Source organism: Gymnodraco acuticeps, unplaced genomic scaffold (genome assembly GCF_902827175.1).
Source record: "Gymnodraco acuticeps unplaced genomic scaffold, fGymAcu1.1, whole genome shotgun sequence".
In the NCBI taxonomy this organism is placed as follows: domain Eukaryota; kingdom Metazoa; phylum Chordata; class Actinopteri; order Perciformes; family Bathydraconidae; genus Gymnodraco; species Gymnodraco acuticeps.
The window spans coordinates 304,187-324,444 of NW_022991127.1; the positions used below are offsets into that span (position 1 = coordinate 304,187).

At 38.6% G+C, this 20,258-nt stretch overlaps 1 protein-coding gene across 1 annotated transcript in view; it reads right to left on the reverse strand.

Annotated features, from left to right (window-relative positions):
• The window catches only part of LOC117560332 (polypeptide N-acetylgalactosaminyltransferase 10-like), a 66,732-nt gene that overhangs the window by 9,092 nt on the left and 37,382 nt on the right, over positions 1–20,258 (reverse strand). The window contains exons 5-9 of the mRNA XM_034237187.1: positions 10,311–10,496; positions 9,747–9,930; positions 6,627–6,744; positions 3,208–3,315; positions 366–587 (exon numbers count right to left, since the gene is read on the reverse strand). Of these exons, the coding sequence (XP_034093078.1) occupies positions 366–587; positions 3,208–3,315; positions 6,627–6,744; positions 9,747–9,930; positions 10,311–10,496 (818 nt within the window). The remainder of the gene's footprint in view (positions 1–365; positions 588–3,207; positions 3,316–6,626; positions 6,745–9,746; positions 9,931–10,310; positions 10,497–20,258) is intronic.

Sequence of the window (20,258 nt, forward strand, 5' to 3'; positions counted from 1 at the left end):
TAGAAAAACTAAATATCAAAAATGTGGTTGAATAACTTTTCATTCTAATCAGGAGTACTGTCAACTGAGCTTTTTACCAAATCACATACAAATGCTTATGATTTTAAGGTGAATGTGGACCCATTAATAACTAAAGAGACACTTTCACACCCAAACTTTGTCTTGAAAAAAAGAACTTTAAAGGAAGGTGAAAGAAACAACCCTGGATATAGTTGCTCTAAAGCGTACATTTCTAACACAGCACTTCAGATGCTCTGATGTCAAATATTTCTTATCTTAGAGTCATGGTTTTAAATTTGGCAAACCTATCATTGAGACTAATTCCTCAACCCTTTTTGTGTTTAAGGTATGGGAGCTGACTGTACCTCTCCCCATGCTCCAGCAGGGGGCTCCACTGGTGGATAGTGTTTGGGCAGATCCCAGGCCACCTTGTCCATGAACCACTTGAAGTTCATGCAGTTGAGGCGGATCCTCAGTTCCTTCTGGGCCGACATGTCTCCTGCTGACAGGTGACGGTACTCAGGCCGGCGCTGGTAGATGTATTCGGCGTACTCGTCCATCCACACCTCGGCCACACGTTTCAGATTCTGAAATGAGAAAAAAACTCTTATGTTAAAGCTAAAGATTCCATATGGATGAACTTGAAATGAAAATAATATATTTTGTGTGCAAACATTGGAGCTACCGTGACAATAAACTGGTGCCCGCAAGGAAAGAAGCCAGACAAAAGGGATTTTCAGTTTTCTCATTTTGATCAGGCAGCAATGGATGTAAACTAATATATTTGGCTTATTCTGTTGCAGAGTAAGGAGATAATTCACTGTGGGTTGGTCATTATGAGAAAGGCCACTCACTTTACACAGTCATTACATCCATTGGCTACCTTGGATATTGATGAGTGCAGCTTTAAGTTGTTGTTTACAAGGATTGGGGGTTAAGAGGTAACAATTTGGAGCTCAGAGCTACTTCAATATATCTAATCCACTCCTAAACCCACCACTGATTCAGGTCATAAGAGTCAAGTGATTCCCATTGCACACTATCTTGTAGGAAAACAGCTGCCAGCAATGTGGATACGTTATCATACTCTGTTTATAGTATGTACACACAGTATTCAAATCATGTGGCTTGTTAGCAGATTTTTGTGTTTCTGGACTTATTGAAAAAGAGAGTAAGACATCATCTTTATATGATGTTTTTATTCATCTGACATGACAAGATGATCAAAGCCGCTCAGCAAAAAGGCAGCCAGTCATCTTTCAGTACCTGTCAACAGTCTTGGAAGGCGTGGGAGGAGAACATAATAGTAGCAACTTGTCATGAGTCATGGAAACATTTAAGATACATAGTCCAATTTGTGCTAATGTACAGGACAGGGTGGATACATACAAAACTAACTATTTCCAGCTATTATTTTTCACGTGGCATGTTAATTAAAACAGGTACAGCCTTTTACCTGAAACTCTCATTAGAAAAAGGATGATTTTCATTTTAAACTTAATCAAAAGCACATGACTTGTTTGGCGGTCTTTAGAGTCGAAATACATGATATTTATGTGAAACCGTCAAAAACATATATTTGTTTATCTTTATTATTTACACTTTCGAAGCAAAACTTTCCAGGTGAAGTAGAGTTCAATGGCTCTACTGTATCTCCTTTAATGTTGAATGGACTTAAGTGAGGAACTGCGGATTCTCTCTCACGCACACATGCAAACACGCACGAGACATGTGCGCGTGCACACACACACACACACACACACACACACAGATTGTCTGAGAAAAAAAAGCTGTTTTTCCAGCCATGAAACCATTAAATGGATGACACTTGTCCACAGAATCATCTATGTGTTAATATTGAAATAGAATACAAGGTAATACTGAACACTTTTTGTTTTTTAAACATATACAGTATGTCTCTTGCAAAAGTCAATGCAACAGGTGGCTCAGATTTCCCCGAAAACAGCTGCCTCTATGGTGTCAGTGACTTTGTGTGTAACTGGGATGATGCCAGTCATAAGAACCCAAATTATAAAGAATGGTTTGTTAATCAAGTTATATGTTATAATTACTCTAAGTTACAGTCTTATCCATTCCTGACAAGCAGCAATATAACAGCTAAAGAAAATCTGTTAAAATAGAAAGTTAAATACAGAGGAAACAGGGGAAATAACAGCATTCATCCCAGCCTCAGGTACAGTAAGTATTTCTGTATTAATAAACCTGCTGCCTGTCTGATATCAGCATTCAATACAGCTTCAGTGAAGGGCCAATGGTCAGACCGACGAGGCAAATATGGAAGCCAAGAGGTTTAATTACACATTCAGCCAAGCCAAACAGAGCCAGGTGTCAGACTGAGGCTGAGTCATGCATAATGAATAGGATTGAGCTACAGGCTAGATGATTATTTATTAAAAATGTCTCACACTGTGTCCAATTGTGGAAGCTCAATATTGGAAAAATGTAAATTGTATATTGAGGACCATAAGATTGATTCGTACCCATAAAGCAACTCAAGACAGTTGGGTCGGAGATTTGGAGGTGACATGCTAGTAGTGTTTAATGTTACCTTGTGCTACTAGCCTGTACAAAAGATGAGGAGCAGCTATCGGTCTGGTAAATTCACTCCTTTCAAACTCCAGTCTAACAGATTTTTTCAATTTCTGAGCCTGTAGTCTTCAGCACCATCCTAACCCCAACCCTCAAGTGACATCAATTAAGGCAATTCATGTATTCATTAATTTATATTTACATATGCAGTTGTGCACCCTGAGAACCACATTTTCTCTGTACAGTTGATGAAGTTGTTGTTAAACCTTGCAGGATGTATGGCTTTTGAAATAATGTGTTATCAAAACAGTTAAGTCAGTACCAAAAAAACTGTAATCTTTGATTCAAAGTCGTTGTCGATATCTGATGCTGAGGATTTTGCAACCTCCCTTATACATTGAAGGTGAATGGAATTAGTGACGCTTTAAGTAGCCAATTTATTAGACTCAAAACATTTCCTTTTTCCTCAGTGATCCACATACCTCACTGTTATCAGTAAAGATTAGGAACTATTTTGACTCAAGGGAAGAAAATTAGATTGGCATTCAATTCAATCTCCATACAGCATAAAAGCCCATGAGAACACAAAGGCAACAATCTATACATCCTTGTTTGTCCTTGTATCAACATTCTGTAAAACCATCTGCAGAGACTCACCCTGGCCAGGCTGACCCCACCAGGAACTTTGTAGGGGACGTACTTTCTGTAGATGTGTCCTACCCTCGAGCAAGGAATGTCTTCCATCCGGCCACCACACATCCACACCTACAGACACAGAGAGAGAGATATTTAGCCGTGATAAAGACCAATTATGTGCTGGTGTTTGTTTCACTAAACAGTGTAGATATCAGATGAGCTGTTTAAGTCAAGAAATAAGAAGGTTGAAACATAAGAGTGGAAAAAGTCAACACGTGGGAAGACATGATGAAGACAAAGCAATGGGGGGGAAAAGAAGGTTAGGATGTAAAGAAACGGAACGATGTAAAGAGTGGGAGGATGACAGAGAAACATCAAGCAATGTGTACATCAAGTACAAGGTTGGAAGCTATGGGTCTTGCTTCCTAGGAGAGGATAAAAAGACTAAATAAATATGAGATTAAAAACAGGTAAAGATATTTTATTTCAGGTTAGATACAAGCTTAAATAACCTCAGGTATTAACCCCATTTTATGGAGAGTGCAGGACACAATTCAGAACAACCTACGAAAATCACCCCAAAGTCTATGTGTTTGTAAATAGCATAAAGATCAAATGAGATCAAAGAGAACCAGTCAATAATGCTCTGCTAAATGACAAAAACTGACATTGGATTTGTGAGGGTACTTTTGGAGAGCAGAGCAACTTTTTAACTCCACAGGGTATGGGTATTATAAAAGCCAGATTGTGGGTGACGTGTAATTTATTGTAATCATACGAAACTATCCGATTCATTGCTTATCAAAAGTGTGGCTCAGTGATCTCTTTGATTAACAGTAGCTAATTGGTCTTTGAAAATGATCAATTTGACCCACTTTTCAAATGATTGTGTAGTGGGGTGTTCTCCAAGAATATTTGATACATAAATGTCAAACTTTTTAAACGCTATGCAAGGGATTCATGTGACTCTACAATCACAACCATGCTCGTTTAATCATTCTTCCCTTTTACCGATCTTGCCACAATATTCTACTCCTAAATCTGTTGTGATATTTCTCTTCCTTTTTGTTCTCCATACTGTGCTTTTATTCATAATGATTTCCAATGTATACACATGTTGAAGTTTGGCATTGTTCTCAAGGACACATGTCTGATGAGGGAAGTAGACAGGGGAAGCTCATTGAGTCAATAATATGGAAAATGTTTCTCATCGCCTGACTGATCGACTCTATCATTTCCATTCAGTGTGTTGTTATTCTGCATTGCTCCCCTTCCTGATTCTCCGGAGTGGACATCAGCTGGCTGCTATTTCAGTTCATTACTCCTTGTTAAGTTTGTTGCACCACTCCAGGTTTGACAAACAGAATCGGGGGAAATGGCAGATTAAATGCACCCTCTCTGCATCTGCTGTGGGGAAGGTCTGACCTGCTGTGCCAATCCTTTCCACCGTCTTCATCCCACACTGAAACACTCAAGCGCAATAACAGGGCGCCTCGCGGCGGAAGGATCTGGAGCTTGAGTTTTGTGCCGGTCAGATTAAATTGAAAGTCTCATCACTCACTTCAAACACACCAACTCTACAATAGGCTTACCTCAAACTATTAAGACTCAAACCATAGCACCATGGACTGAGATTGCTTTGCCATCTCTTTTAAAGACAATTATAACTTTATATATAGAGGGCTTTACAAAAACAAGTCAGAAAATGCAACAAAATTGGTGCCAGCCACTATTCTACATGTATAGTGCAGATGGCTTTGTTGAGCCATTTACCCCATACAACATCACCTGTATTTACATAAATATGCTTAATATCATTAATTATATGTATAGAAACCACAGACATCCTTTTTGAAGATAGTAGACAAAGATAAATCTGCTTTAGGTGAAACGGGAGAAACCAGATTTATTTGACTTACTCAGGTACCCTGGGGAGTTTGTGACCAACAGTATCACTCTGGAGTAAGTACCTGTTATATGTGTATCGTGTGCACATGAAGATGTAAATATATGCCTGTGTTCATGCAGTAAACGCAACAAACAGATTCTACATGTCATTCCAAATGAAGCTAGTGAAAAATCAAGACCTTCTGAAAACATTATTAAAGAAACATTTTTTTCATTTTTCAGTTATATTAAAGGATCAGAATTGTGTCTTTCTTGACTTGAATGCCATTCTCTGCTCACTGCGGTCCTTTTTTACGTACCTTCGGTTTGTTCCTTTTAAAACCGCAAATATAAAAGCTTCCATGAATGTCCTAGCCTATATGTTGCATCACTATCATTTTAGTATCAATAAGTAAAAGTAAATTAAAAAAAAGATTAAACATTAATATGAAGACGCAGCAGAAGTTGAAACGTATATGTCCAATAGAATACAAATACCTAGCAGAGGCCTTTGTGCTTAATTGAGTGAGACGACAAAGTCGTTCCTCTTTAGAGCAGTGATTGAATTATTATGACGGCCTTTTTGTCCGTCCAGAGCCCGCTGACGGACGCAGCGGAGGAGAGGGAGACCAGTTCAACATGCTGGCCAAGTCGCAGGCAGTTGTGGTCACGCAATATAATAATTCATGCTGAAGCACCAGAGAAAAGCATAATCTAATATGGTGTTCTGAGTATGATTCATGTGGAGAGTCTTCCATGCAACAGAGCAGGCTTATCTTAAATGACTAAAACAAGGGTTGAAACCATAATAGGGAATGTCTCATAGGCTTAACTATGTTTTTTTCTAAAGCTATTCAGCTAAATAGCTTTGGGTAAACTAATAAAACATTAGGAGAAGCATATGGAACATACTCTTTCCTCCTTTAAAGCAATTTAATGTTAAAACAAACCAGCTCATAATAAGCAATTGAGATAAGTAATTGCCTTGCCCTTGGATTTCTTCTGAATGATCTCTGAAAGAAACTGGGACAAACATCCCATAACTGATGACATTTTGTCCTTCCCAGTCTGTGAGTATCCGTAAATAAGCAGAACAGTAAAGGCAAAGCTTAAAAAACTATTTCAAAGCCTTTTGAGTTAGGATGGTAAAATAATAACTGAATACAATACTAATACATATTTCAGATTTGATTTAATCATCATTGTTCTACATGCAAAAACATATCTAGTGCTGCATTTTATATGTATATAAGGATGCATAATAATCATAATAACCCAATGTGAGTGTCAATAAAGCAATTACACTATACTTTAAAACAAGAAAAATCAGCAACTCAAATAGCTACAGTGTATGTATGTGCATTACTATGAAACAAACTGATAGTCAAACACCGACTGATGTCAAACACAAAACGTGGAAGAGTTCTCTGTCAGATTTAAGTGAACACTTAACATTTAAACCAAGGTCCCATTGAGTATCCATTACAGTATTTCCAACACTTCACTCAGACACTGCAGATCTGTGTGAGGTGGTGACATGTTTTATGTTTTACCTTAAAGGAGATCTCGTACTGTTCTCCTCCCCAGATCTCCAGACCTGTGTCGTACCCTCCGAGCTCCCAGAACCACTTCCTGTCCACAGCAAAGAGCCCACCTGCCATCACTGGTGACCTGCAAGACACAGAAGAGACACATTCACACACAATACTCGACAAAGAGGGAATCCAAATTTGACTTTAGCATTGTTTTCACAGAGAACATTTCTCTACACCCATCTTTTTCTAATCTCTCTGCTGTGATGTCATACAGTTTTGCGACAACATATGAACAGACACAATTTTTATTTTTAACTGACGTCAAGTGTAATTTAAGTGGTGCCTTTTTTTAATAAAATGTCAATATGACATTTGAGGTATCTTATTATATCACCATAACTACATTTCTGTAATCAGAAAGTTAATCAAATGATATTATTAGTTAATCTAATAATATTGTTAAACCCATGTCTTCTCTATGGAAGCCTCTGAGCCCTGCTAATACATATTAAAACAATTATTACTCTGTTTTCACTAAACGTTTTTCCTTAAATATAAAAGCAAGGTTTTTACATCTGATCTCATGCTGAATGATCAAATTAATTGTTAAAAATAATGTGAAAATGTGTCTAATATTTCACAACTGTTTACAGGCTGTGAGAGTTAGTTTCAGTACGTTCTATCCTGACCATAATTGTGTATTTGCCTGCTGTATGCACATGCATTTGTTTAGTCACCCAGTGACAATTCTGACTGGTATAACTAACTCTGCAGAGAAAAACATGTTGGTGAACTGCTGTTATAATTTAGAAACGCATTTTATTTTCCTATCTTTCTAAAAAAGGACAATCATAATCATTGCTCTTGTGTTTTTCACACTACTGGCCTGATTGGGTAACAGTGAAGTCCAAGACTTGTAACTTGTATGCTCGATAAAGAAAACACAAAGCCGACACACTCTTTTTCTCTACAGCATTGCTGAAGAGAATGCAGTGAATAGACTTTCATCAGGAAACAAAGGTAACCAATGGTGGCAACGGTTTGTTAGACGGCTCTAAGTGTAGTGATTGCAAGCTGTTGTGAGTTTACAGGAGTGTGTCAGCTCAGCATGGAGAGCGCAGCACTGTGTTTGCACTGATTTTTGGGGTGGAGATTGTTAGCTTTGTTGGATGGAGGGCGAAAAAACAAGCATACTTCACCTCCCCGAGTTGTGTGGAATGAAACACTGTGGCTTCAGGACAGACAACACTAATATCTCACAGCTCAGATGAAGCTTGTGAAGATGAGGATAATTTAAACTCAACAGGTTCCAGTTGAATTTACCCGAATATTAGCCAGAGGCATGTTCATGTACCTTGTTTGCCAATAAACATGGTTTACTTTTAGCATTAACTCTCAAACCACTGTTTGTCATCAACTATTAGATCTGGAGTCTAATTCAATTATTTGAGGACATTTGAATAATTTATTTTCTGCCATAAGGGTTTCATAGTCTGCTGAGCTTTTGCACAGCAGACAACTGAGTGAACATTAATCATTGTTACTCCAGGAGCTGGCTTTCAAATAAAGTGAAGAGGAAAGGGCTGAGCAAAAAGAGAAATGTCATAAAATAATAAAATAATTGGTGCTTTTACTTAACGCAGCGGGGGGGGCTTTACACATGTATTACAGCCGTGAAGTGTGCACAGCTGCCATGGCTAAGAGTAATGGTATAACATATTTTTAATATTGCTACATTTGATTTGAATGTTTTTGTACAAGAAAAACAGTCATTGTTCATTTCCAAATAAATGTAATATCAATTTTTTTCGCACCCAGGTTCTCAGCAAGCCGTAACACAAAATGTATTTCTTCAAAGAGAACTAAAGAAAGAAAATAGGTACAGCTCTGAATTTCAAGGCAATTACCGTCTCTATTATGTTTCTTTTTTTAAAAGGAAGTTTCAAAAACACAGCAAACAATGTGATTTGCACCAAACAACTGCAAACTATTTATAAGCCAACCAAAATGTGTGCTTTGAGGGATTCAAAGTTTTTAATTATTTTTTGACCAGACATTTCTTAGAGTTATCACTTACCAATTTTGCCGATTTTAAAATATTTGATTTTTTCAGAGTTGTTGTTGGTCTGCTTGTGATTTACCAACATTAGCCAATGGAAAAATATATTAGTTTCTTCAGCTGGCAACATTCATCCATCTTCCCTAGTCCCTGCTCTTTGGCAAGTGTCTACTGAATTTGATTTGAATGCTCAAGTTCATATTCTCCATTTTAGTCCATTGACCTTGAGGAGAAAGATGGTGTCAAGGCCTAAGCTTATAAATGAAACGGTGAAGCCAGAAGCAAAAAGAAAGGCAGAGGGAGAGGTGATGGCGCTGACAAAAGAGACAGTTACAGCAGTATGAGAGCAGGGATACAATCATACTCTCACACACACAACCACACACACACACACAATGGATTTTGCCTGCCCACCGTGCCTCATTCTCCGATGCGGCAATGTCAATCAGAATGAAAATGGAAATCTTTGCGACTCAAATTGGATTTGCACTGATGAAGGTCATTTCATTGGGCAAGAAGAGCAGACTAATTCACAAAATGAGGATTGATTCTGATTGTTCTGCAGCGCATTTGTTCTTCCTTGGTCTCTTATCTTCCTGCAGCACAGCCACCCTTCCCTGATGATACCTACTGTATTTCCCAGGACCCTCAAATAGTCTTTGGCATGCAGTCATAGAAATGTGCTGTCTAGATAATCCCCCAAAGCTCACACATGTAAGTGCCTGGCATCACTTGCAGAGTTATTTGGCCTTACAAATAGCAGAATATGTATCTGGGTTTATTTATTTATTTAGTTTCCATTACTTTAAAGTTACATGCCATGAAATGCTGCCTGTCAAGGAAGGAAAGGAAGCAATCCTAGACTATTGGTTCTGTTTGAACTTCAGTACTGCTACCTGGGCAAACATTAACTACACATGCAAGAAAAAGAAAGAAGAAAACAGACAAAATGGGACGTGAACCAAGGAATTCCCAATAATGCACATTTGCTGATGGCTATACATTACAGAGATTTTGGATTTTCATAGATCTATTTTTGTGACGCTGCCGTCAAATGTATCAAAGATAACTGCACTCACTCAAAGGGTTCACTGGGGTCATTTTTCTGCAGCTCATTAGGGATGGGTATCCGTTTATAGTACATTTCCCAGTCAAACGCCCCTCGCATGGCGTCCCCTGCCTGCGTCTCATAGCCAAAGTTGTCGTGGTCGATCACGTCGATCATCGGACACACGATGGTCTTTCTGTTATCTGCGATTCGATCTGAAGGAAACAAAGGAAGGAATATGGGGTTTGAAGAATTTTAATGACAAAAAATGGTTTATGAAGTGCTTCCAAAGGTTTTTTGGCTCTAAACGCCTATGGCGAAGAAAAGTCTACTTTTGACTCGTCTTGACAGATTGCAAATGTCTTGGAGCTGTGAACAGTTCAACCAAAGAGCGATGTTCCTTTCTCAGACTCTTTCATGTTATAGTCTTAACAGTCCTTGAGAGGTAAAAGTCTCCAAAGAAAGGAACATAAAGATTTGAGAAAAGTTTCCGTGTTGCGAAAACTAAGGTTTTGACTTGGCTGTAGAGTTGAGATTCAGATAAGTGGGTACATTGATATGTAAATCCAATAAGTTGTGTTTTACGGTTCCTCACCCAGCAATGGAGGTAGCCAGTTGACGTTGGCCTCACAGTGAGAGTCCAGGAAGGTGATGACTTCTCCTTTAGCAGCTTCGGCTCCCAGCAGGCGAGTCCTGATCAGCCCCTCCCTCTTCTTGGTCCTCAGGATGCGAACCTTTGGCAACCGCACCATGTACTTTTCTAGTGCTTCCTTGAGGTGCTCTACAGAGATCAAGACAGTGAAAGCAATATTAAGAATGGCTAGCTATTGCATCAGTATAATGGTATTGATTTCACAAAATGAGCCCCATGTTGTGTATTTGTGTATGCACGACAGATAAATTGGGCCGTAGTAACAAAAGGAGCTTCAGCAAGTTGTCTATAAATTGTAAAACGTTTCTCAATAACATCTTACAAAAAAGATCAAAAGAAAACTAAAGCATTAGCAGTCGCTATCAAACAAGACATCTGTCTATGTCACATGCTCCAGACTGTTTCCCTTTAGGCCTACATAACATTCTCACTATTATTGGGGGAACAAAATACTTTTTGCTTTAGAGACTTATTTTAATATCTTTGACTTCAATCATTAGAACCAATGTTACACTAAAGAGAAAGTATCCAACTGTGAGGAATGAAAATGAAATTGCCACCCCCCTGTAGTCATAAAGCCTTTTGGCAAACATTTATGTTTCTCATCATAAATTGCAATAATGCTCATGAACATTTCACCATACAAACTATGAAATGCCTATTACGGATTCAAGGAAGTGTCTCAGAGTTTAAATGTTCAGTTTATTGTCAGAGGAAAACAACATTTATTTGAAAAGCACTTGCACAACAAGTTCATCCAACACATGAGTCAGCTCAGATCAAAACAATTTCAAGTCTTTTTCAAGCAGCAGCAATACATGAAATCTCAGCAGAAAGGAACATGTAGGTAAGATGTACAGTATCTGCAGGAAGGTTGAAAAATATAGAGTTGCAGAAAAAGTCGAACCAAGAACTGAAAGCATTGATCAATCAAAGGGAGGGCTATTCATACACGTTTTTCTCGAATCTTTCCTCAAAGTTGCCTTGGACAGAAATCAATCCTGCCCTAAATGGAGCTTGTAAATCTTTCTCCTCGAATGTCAAGTCAGATCTGACAGGTCAATCAAAAAATTGGAGTGAGACTCAAGACCATGTTTCATTCGCTGCCTGTCTTCTGTCACCGTGTTTCCAAAGCTAAGACGCGGTCAACCATCAAAGAGAAACCCTGTGATGGAGATCCTGAACCCTGGCAGAGCTGTTTTTAGAACCCTATATTACTGAAGTTATAGCGTTTTTTGAGGAGTAAAACATTAGTGTGATAAAACCTTGATTTAAAAAGACAAAATAAAAGATTATGGTTTGGTAAAAGGTCAACAAAACTGAAATTGAATCAATACTATTATGTATCTCTCTCGCTTCATGTGACATATGTCTAAAGGTATCTGAACAATAATAGGCATCCATCATATGCATGTTTTTCAGTCTCAGTTTCACTTCATTTAATTCCATCTTTATTGCAGGAAGTCTGATAAAATACCATATGGTGCTAACCAACTGGCAATGGATGGTTCCAGATATCATGTTGTCCAACCTAAGCAGAGACCCAACCGACAACCATAGTGTTATGCTTAGCTTGTCTCCAGAGAGACTCCATTGTGTTTCTTACTGGTCTGTCTCCTGCAGCACAAACTGTTTTATATATAAATAAATCTGTTGTGTACCATAGAGACTCACACTCAATCACACATACAAACTGCTTCACAAACATGTTCCTCAGTCACTTTCAGTGCACAGATATTTGTTTTATAATATACATTTTCTACATCATTACACCAATTACTGTTAAGACAAGGAACTTTTAACTGGTTATGAAACAGTCTCGATGTAATACTGATGCCTTTACTTGACCTACATAAGTAATTTACACTATCAGCGACAATATTGGCTATTTCTACACAGTAGTTATTCTTAATTATTGTCATTATTGCAGTGGGGTCCGATTCTGGTGAAAACTGACAATAATCTGCGGGATATAACATATTTTTTTAGAAATATGTTTATATTAAGCAAATTATGGTATCAAAACAATTATAGCCCTGCCTAAACTAATAAGCAGGATAAATGCAGTGTAGCTTTTACTGTTATCTTGTTCATAGCAGTAACTGAAATAGATAAACCCTCCCATAGTTTATTTCAATGGGGTTAAAAACTTCATTATTACTCTTTATGGTCTGGAAGTTGTGGCCTTTTCCAAACCTTTGCGATACTTTTCCAAATGCTGATTTAATGGTCGAGGTGGCCTGGGTCCAACTACCCAATGCAGCTAAATTGATTAAAAAGCTAGATACCACCAGTGACGTGCAGTCAGGGGAGGCAGAGCCTCACCTGTCATACTCCAATGTAACGGAAAAACAACTAAAGAAAAACTAAATAATAATAAAATGTCTCCAATGATCTGTGTTGTAAATGTGATTTATGTTTGATTCCAATCGCTTTTTATAGTCAAAATCAGCAAATTTGCCGAGCTCCGCTACAACTACGGGTAGCGGTGAGAAGTGAGGCAGGGACGAGCTCTGCCTCACGTAAGCCCACAGTAACTTGCTGGAGCGCGGGCACTAATTTAGCGCGGGCACTTATTTTGTGAGCGCGCTCAAGCCAGCTACTGTGGGGTAAGGTGAGGCACAGATGAGCTCTGCCTCACCTCAAAATGCGTCACCTCACAGAAACTGGCTGGAAAGCGGGCCCTAAGCGCATGCCTGCACCATCTCGCTGTAGGTCACCAATGTAATGTTTGTAGATCCCTTTATTACATTTATCCTCGCCATCCATAGTCTCTAAATAACTTATACGTATATATGATATTTAGGCTCGCTGGTCTCATCATACAACGGCAATGAAAAAAGCACCAGGTGAGGCAGCCATAACCTCTGCCGCACTGAAGGGGGCGCAAGTGAGCCCACAGGTTCTTGTTGCTACTGTTATTCTACGCAGAGACGGTAGACAAACAACAAGCTAGACTTTTGAAACTACAGGAAGATAAGGAGGACTTCTACAAAAAAGTAATAGAGATTGTTGTCCAGAAGGATAGCATGGACTTCATCTTCAAGTGAAGGTAAGACCCCAATTGTAATGAAAATGGGATCTTACTAAGAAAGAACAATCCAATATTTAGAGTTTGGGTAGCCTATCCTTTTGTTGAACGGTCTGTTTAAAATTAATCGAAGAATCAGACTAAAAAAGCTTTTGAAAATAACCGAATATTTCGATTAAGGTCAAAATATAATATTTGTAAATCTGACTCTGAAAGAGTCAGTGCCTCACCAGCCATAAACCTCACCGCACGTCACTGGATACCACCCACACATTTTCACTAGCGGCGGCCCTATTGTGGAATGCAATAGAGGCCATAACCCTGTAACTCCATTATGATACAAACAGATTTATATTTAACTTTTTTTGCATCAGGCTCTAAACTTCAACAAAATGAAGTGACGTTGGCTTCCCAGTGAGCGTCCAGAGTTTATAAGGCCTGACAAAAAGGGTCATTATTTTCATAATATAGGCAGACATTAATAAAATATTACCCCCGTCCGTGTTCCTGATAGATAGCAGGTCTTACAAATGGGCCTCTGTCACTGAGGAACCCCCTCTTACACATCCACTAATTGGATTCAGAATATCAGAGAGGATGGAGGAAAGGCAGCAGTCCTTTTACACCTTCACAGGATAAACTGCCACTGTTAAAATAACAGGCAGAATGTCTTTATCTCTGCACTCTGTTGTTTCCTTCCTGCTTTATTCCTGCTCTCCTTTTGTCCACCCTTTGTTCCTTCTCTTCATCTTCCCTCTGTCACTCAGCTCGTCCTTCTGTTTTGATGCTGTTTGGCAGCAGCTGCCTCCTGGGGAGACGCTCTTGATTCTAACGGACAGCCGAGACACTGAAGACAGCAGGACCAGCCAAAACTAACAAACCTGAAGCCAGCAGGTCCTCACATCTGTCTCTCCCTCAATCCTTAGGTCCTGTCTTTTCTGTCATTTATTCTTTAATGAGCCTGAGTAAATGACAGCCCGTCTTCTCAAGTCACACAACATCAAAAGCCACTATGACTACTACGGACAAGAGAGTCCAAACCGGAGTGTTTGGGCAAGACCAGATCTGACAAGACTTAATTAAAGTAGAGCAAACCAAATAAGCAAGGGGCAGTAATCAAGACAAGAGAGTGGAGGGCTGTACGTCTAACTGTCACACAGGCCTCTGCTGGCCCATACTGAAGGCTTTACTTGGGATGCAAACTGTCTGAAATGGGTTTGCTCAAGCAAAACTGTTGCATATGTTAAAGTAACTGCAAACAAATTGATTATTTACCAAAGTGAAAGTAAAATCTTGAGGGTTGACTTTGAGCTTTGATTTGAAGGTGTTTACATCTATAGAAGATGGACATTGAAGGAACTGTACCCACATCCAATTCCCATGATTGGGCAGGAACATGTGTAATGTAATGTGTAATAGTTGTGTAATGTTTAAGGTTATACTATAAGCCTTTGCTTACAAGACAATTACACTTGATTGATTGCCAATAGAAATGTTCTGGGCAACTTTCTTTGGTTTTCAAGGCACATCCAACTGTCTGGAGGCCGCGGGGTAGACCCAGAACAAACCGTACGGATTATATATCACATCTGTCTTGGGAACGCCACAGGATCCCCCAGGAGCAACTGAAACAAGTTGCAAGGTAAAGGCACCTGGACTAACGTGCTTAGACTACAGCTACAACAACCCAACTCTCGATATGTGTCAGAAAAATGGAAGGATAGACGCTTGAGTGATTTCAAATCTAGTGTAGTACGGTACAAAAGTGATTATCAATACTAGATACTCTCTGACTGCCCTGTTCATTTTAAAGTGTTTTGTTATACAGTATTTGTTGGTTTGATGTGCCTCTTATATTTGTTTTTTATCGTGTAATCTTTTGTCCTTTGAATGTTTTTTTTATTTGTATTGTAAGAAGGTAAAGTAAAATGCATGACTTCTCTTGTACAACAAATTACTAATTAAACTGGCCACATAATTAATATGTGCTGCAGCTGAAAGGCTCCATAGGGTCGGTGCCACCTTTAGAGGAAAGGGCGAGCTTTCACCTGCATGATACCACCATTAATCAGCCCAGTAGCTATTAACCACTAATAGATTGATTCCGGCTTCACTTTTGCCCTGCATGGGATGATTCTTACATAACCTGCCTAATGACAGATTAAACAATGAACATTTGCTTTGCATGTACATCACTATCAGCCAAGAAGAAAGGTTACCTTGTCTAATTATGAATGGTTAATTTGACCTGAATAAATTGGAATATGGCGCTGCTAATTTCCTATAAATTGGCAAGGCTATAAATCAGCCTAATGAGTGCAGGCTGACATCTGCAAACACATTAGTCATTATTAGAATGTGAATTTCTGGACATGATGAGGGCTCAGGCGCCGTTGATGCCGCGGTCAGCTCAGAGGACCCCATTGACCAAACAGGCAAACATATTTTTCTGCTCCAAGAATGCATTGCAACTTCCTCTGAGCCATTGATTTAAATTCAGTCACAGACATCAAAACTGAGCAAAGAAGAAGATGCATCGCAGTGTGGCCAGCTGTCCTCAACAAACGTTTAACGAGGATAATGTAATCTATTTGTAGACATTGACATATTTTGGTTCAGAACCAGGTGCATATAACATAAAATACATGCTTTATTTTCATATTCCATACAATTCTTTAATCCCTACTGGAGATTTGTTCCTTTAGGTGAGGCAAAGGGGATTTTCAATTAAATTAACCTCAAATTAGAGTAGATCCAATATGGCATCCAAATTTCATCTTTCCAAGGTGCTGGATTACTTCCCAGTAATGTTGGAACAGCACCAAAGAGCCAGGCTGCTAATTTATTGCTCCAAATTATCCTGCTGCTCCTGTGAACGCCATCACACATTCTCCTTTTTTCCGAGTGCCAGGCTGGGAATATTTTAAGCTGCTTTTTTTTGCAACCGTCATTAAAAAAGGAGAAAAAGATGCTGAGGGGTATATGATGATATACGCCAGCCTAGGGGGGTACACACAGCTTAAATCACTACTGAGGGAATGATAAGAGATGTATTACAGATGTGCACTTTGCCGTCAGAACCATAAAATGATGAAAGCAGCATTTTGATAAGCAAGAGAAGGGGGACGGGCGATTTCACGGCTCTGACTTGAAGCGCTGTCACACATTTACAGCACAGGCACACATAATACTGCTTCACATTAACACCACAGCAATGACATCTCTATCAGAGCTACTTAATGTGCATATGTGGATTTGAATTTGATAGTGTATCAGCTTTGAAAAACATGAATGACTATGAACAAAAAGTGATCATAAATAACTGAATACAAATACACAGGATTACTTTTCCCAACGCAATTGCAACTTGTTTGACAAAGGCCCATTTTCCTCCTCCCACATATCGTAAATGCAGTGGGAAAGCCAAACCTAACCCACACTTATCATTAGAACACAATACACAAGATCCTTGTTGAGAACCCAGAGCAAAATCAGCATTTCGAAATCAATGGCTCTTTACTGTCTTGTATATTTTCGAACAAGGTCCTTCCATTTGGGTTCGAGACCCAAATATTTCCTGATCCAAATCATATCTAAGTCCTAACAAGTTGGGTAAGGTACTGTATAGCTGTTGCTTTCAGGGCTGTCTGTTAACAACACAAGAGAAACATGTGTTGATGATCACAAAGGTGAGAGTGAGACTTGCTGTTTTCATTCACGACTGCCAGTGATGATTTTTTCTCTCTTTTTGGGTAAACAGTATTTTGGATGAGAAGTATGTATTTTGTATTATTTTCAGCGTGATTCTGACTGTAACCGATATGAGTACTGATTTAGAGTAGTAGACATATTTTGCCTGGCTAGACAAAAAAACATCCTGAGATAGAGGACTGAAACACTTTACTGATGTTGTTTGTTGTGCAAATAGACTAATGTCTAGGCACTCAAAGATGATCAGTGTTTTTCACTAATTTCCTGCTTTCGTAAATGTAATAAAACACTATGTATGAAAGTGTTATCGAATGCAACAACCGTTTTTAGTTGCATAGGATTTCAGGCATCTCGTTTTTCCATGTTAACAAGAAGGAAGATACTGCTTCGAGGTTATGTTTATATCATAAAGATGATAAACAGTTGGCATCTGCATTGACCTTAACTAGTAAAATGCTCGGTCCAGAGTTCTAAGAAGAGGGTAACCTTGCGAATAAAGAATACAATGAAGCAGTGATATGAGAGAGGAAAGTAGAGGCAAAACTGACTACATAAAGACATAGCAGTAACAGAAACAGAGAAAGAGTCAGTGTTATTCATTGTTAACACGGCAGCACTGATGTTGTGTTCACTCTAAATCTCCAAACCTCATCCTGTCGAGCGGCTCTCGTACTGCTGCTGTCGACTGCTGTAAAAATATCCCTGTGGGGATTGTTAGTCCTTGAGAGAGTCATTGTCCGAGTCACAAGAGCAGCCTGCCAGCTCAGATCAGTAATTTCAAGTATTTCCTCACACATGCTGTCATCTAGCTTCTGTTATGAAAGGGAAAAAAAACATCTTCTCTGGCCCATGGACCAAGTTTTAGTTTTAAAAGTCCAAGTGACCCCATACAAAGAAGAACTGTCATGTTGAACTGTAAAAACGTATTCCCAGGCTTTAAAATGAAACAAGAAATATCGGTATTGGAAATCTTAATTTCTTACCAAAAAAAGCAGGGGGCATCACTTGTATGTTGGTTCATGGGTGTTTTGGAATCATAAGTATCCCTTGAATTATTATTATTTTATTTTTCACATCACCTACATTTCTTGTTATCACTTCAAACGTTGAATTGTTGTGAGTGTTTTGGGATGAGTAGGTATTGTTCTTTGAGTTAAGACACTCTTCCATTAAAGCACACTTATTTTAGAATGACCCTGGCTGTGAACCTAAGCCTTACTCAAGTACTTTTGTAGCATTAAAGATATTCTTTATCAGAGAAACCACATGTTAGACAGTTATAAGGCTTATATAGAGTTCTTAAGAAGTGTGCACACAATACCCACTCACATAAACCAATCCCTTGTGAATTTCATTATTTTAATGTTATTATTAAAGATACACGAGTCAACATTTAAAAAATAAATAAAGTTAAATCAAATATATACCAACGAACAGGAGGAGAAAGGGTAGGAATGAACAATGATGGTAAAAGGAAAGGAGAATAATAACAACAGGAGAGAAGAAAAGGAAGGAACAGACAGAGGGGAAGAATGCTTGGTGTGCATTAAAGCTCATTTTCAGGGGCGGTTTTTATCAAGGCATTCTGCAGCCTGATGAATACGAACAATTCCAAAGTCTCCATCTACTTAAAATGAGTGCATTCAGCTAAGGCCCAGGAATGTTCTAATGTTTCCTGAGCCACTATTCATCAATCCTTCAGAGCTGCTTTTTGCAACTTGCTGAACAGCCAAAAATGGCACCTCTGCTCTCCAAGGGAGACTATTAAAACATAATTACACGTATTTATCTCAGACACCTCCCTTATTGGCCATTTCTCTAATCATCGCTCATTCCATTTCTGTCCCTTCTCTTTCGCCATGTGCTTAATGGTTTACTTGAGTTTATGATTGTTTTGTACCAAGATTGCTCCCATTAAGCTGGCAGGGAGCCAGTAACTTCAAATAATGCAGATGCTAATGGCGCTCCTTATAAGATATCCACCGCTACTCAATTTAAAATTCAATTAATAATAATAATAATATTTGTTATGGAAACCAGACATAAAAAACAAAGCATGTTTTATTTTGTAATGTTTCTGTGGGACTCTCTCACCGAGTTGAAAGTACTTCAATAATTGAGGCGAACACGTTTTATCTGGGAAGAGGAGCTGGACAATTAGATATCTTTGCACTGAGTTTGTAATAGTATATCTAAATATCTTCTGACAAGCATTTAATAAAAGGTAACACTCCCAATATGCCTTTCTCTCTCAATCTCTCACTTTCCGCTAACATGCCCGGACTTCAAGGTGCTAATGAAGTCAGCCTCCCCGGAGAACAGTTCTCATCTCCAAAGTACACTCCAATTAAAAGAGGAGAAAAACCAAACACTTGCTAAAACACGATAACATGCTCCGCTGACTTCGTGCTGCCTCTCGTGTGAAATCTCCATGGGCCTGAAGCCACAGCTTTATTAAATAAAGAGACAACATTTTTGCCTGAACATGCCTGGAGAGCGACGTAGAGGAGAGTGAGGGTAAATATGTTGTTAATGCAGTTTAACAGTTTTAATATTCGTCTTTCTGCTGCTTTGAACATACTTAATAATAAGAAAAAGGGAAACAATGACCCTGCAGAATAAGTGAAACCACCCTTTATAGTATATCATGTATGTATACAGAAATAGAGCCTGAACACAAAAACAAAATGTCATCTGAAAAACACTTAAATAAAAAAAGTTGTTCATTGTGATTGTAAGCAAAGCGTGTGAAAACAAAAAAATGATATATTCCAATGAACAGATAAGCACATATTTTACGTCAATCAACCTTGGTAATAATTAGTTTGGGATTACTCCCCAAAGGCACATTTAAGGTTTTATGACTTGTGTAAAATGGGTATAATAACAGTGTAATATTGATGTTACATGGGTGTAATATGGGTCTAATCACAATGTAATACAGGTGTTATAACAGTGTAACATGGGGATAATATGAGTGTATTAATGTGTAAATACGGGTGTAATTCCAGTATAGTACGGGTGTACACCAATAGTGGTGTATTAATGCATAATATGAATGTAAAACAGTGTAATATGGAAAATAGCAATACATTAATTAGGGCAGATGTATAAAAAAAAATGTGTGCTGCTTTTACACATGCTGAAGA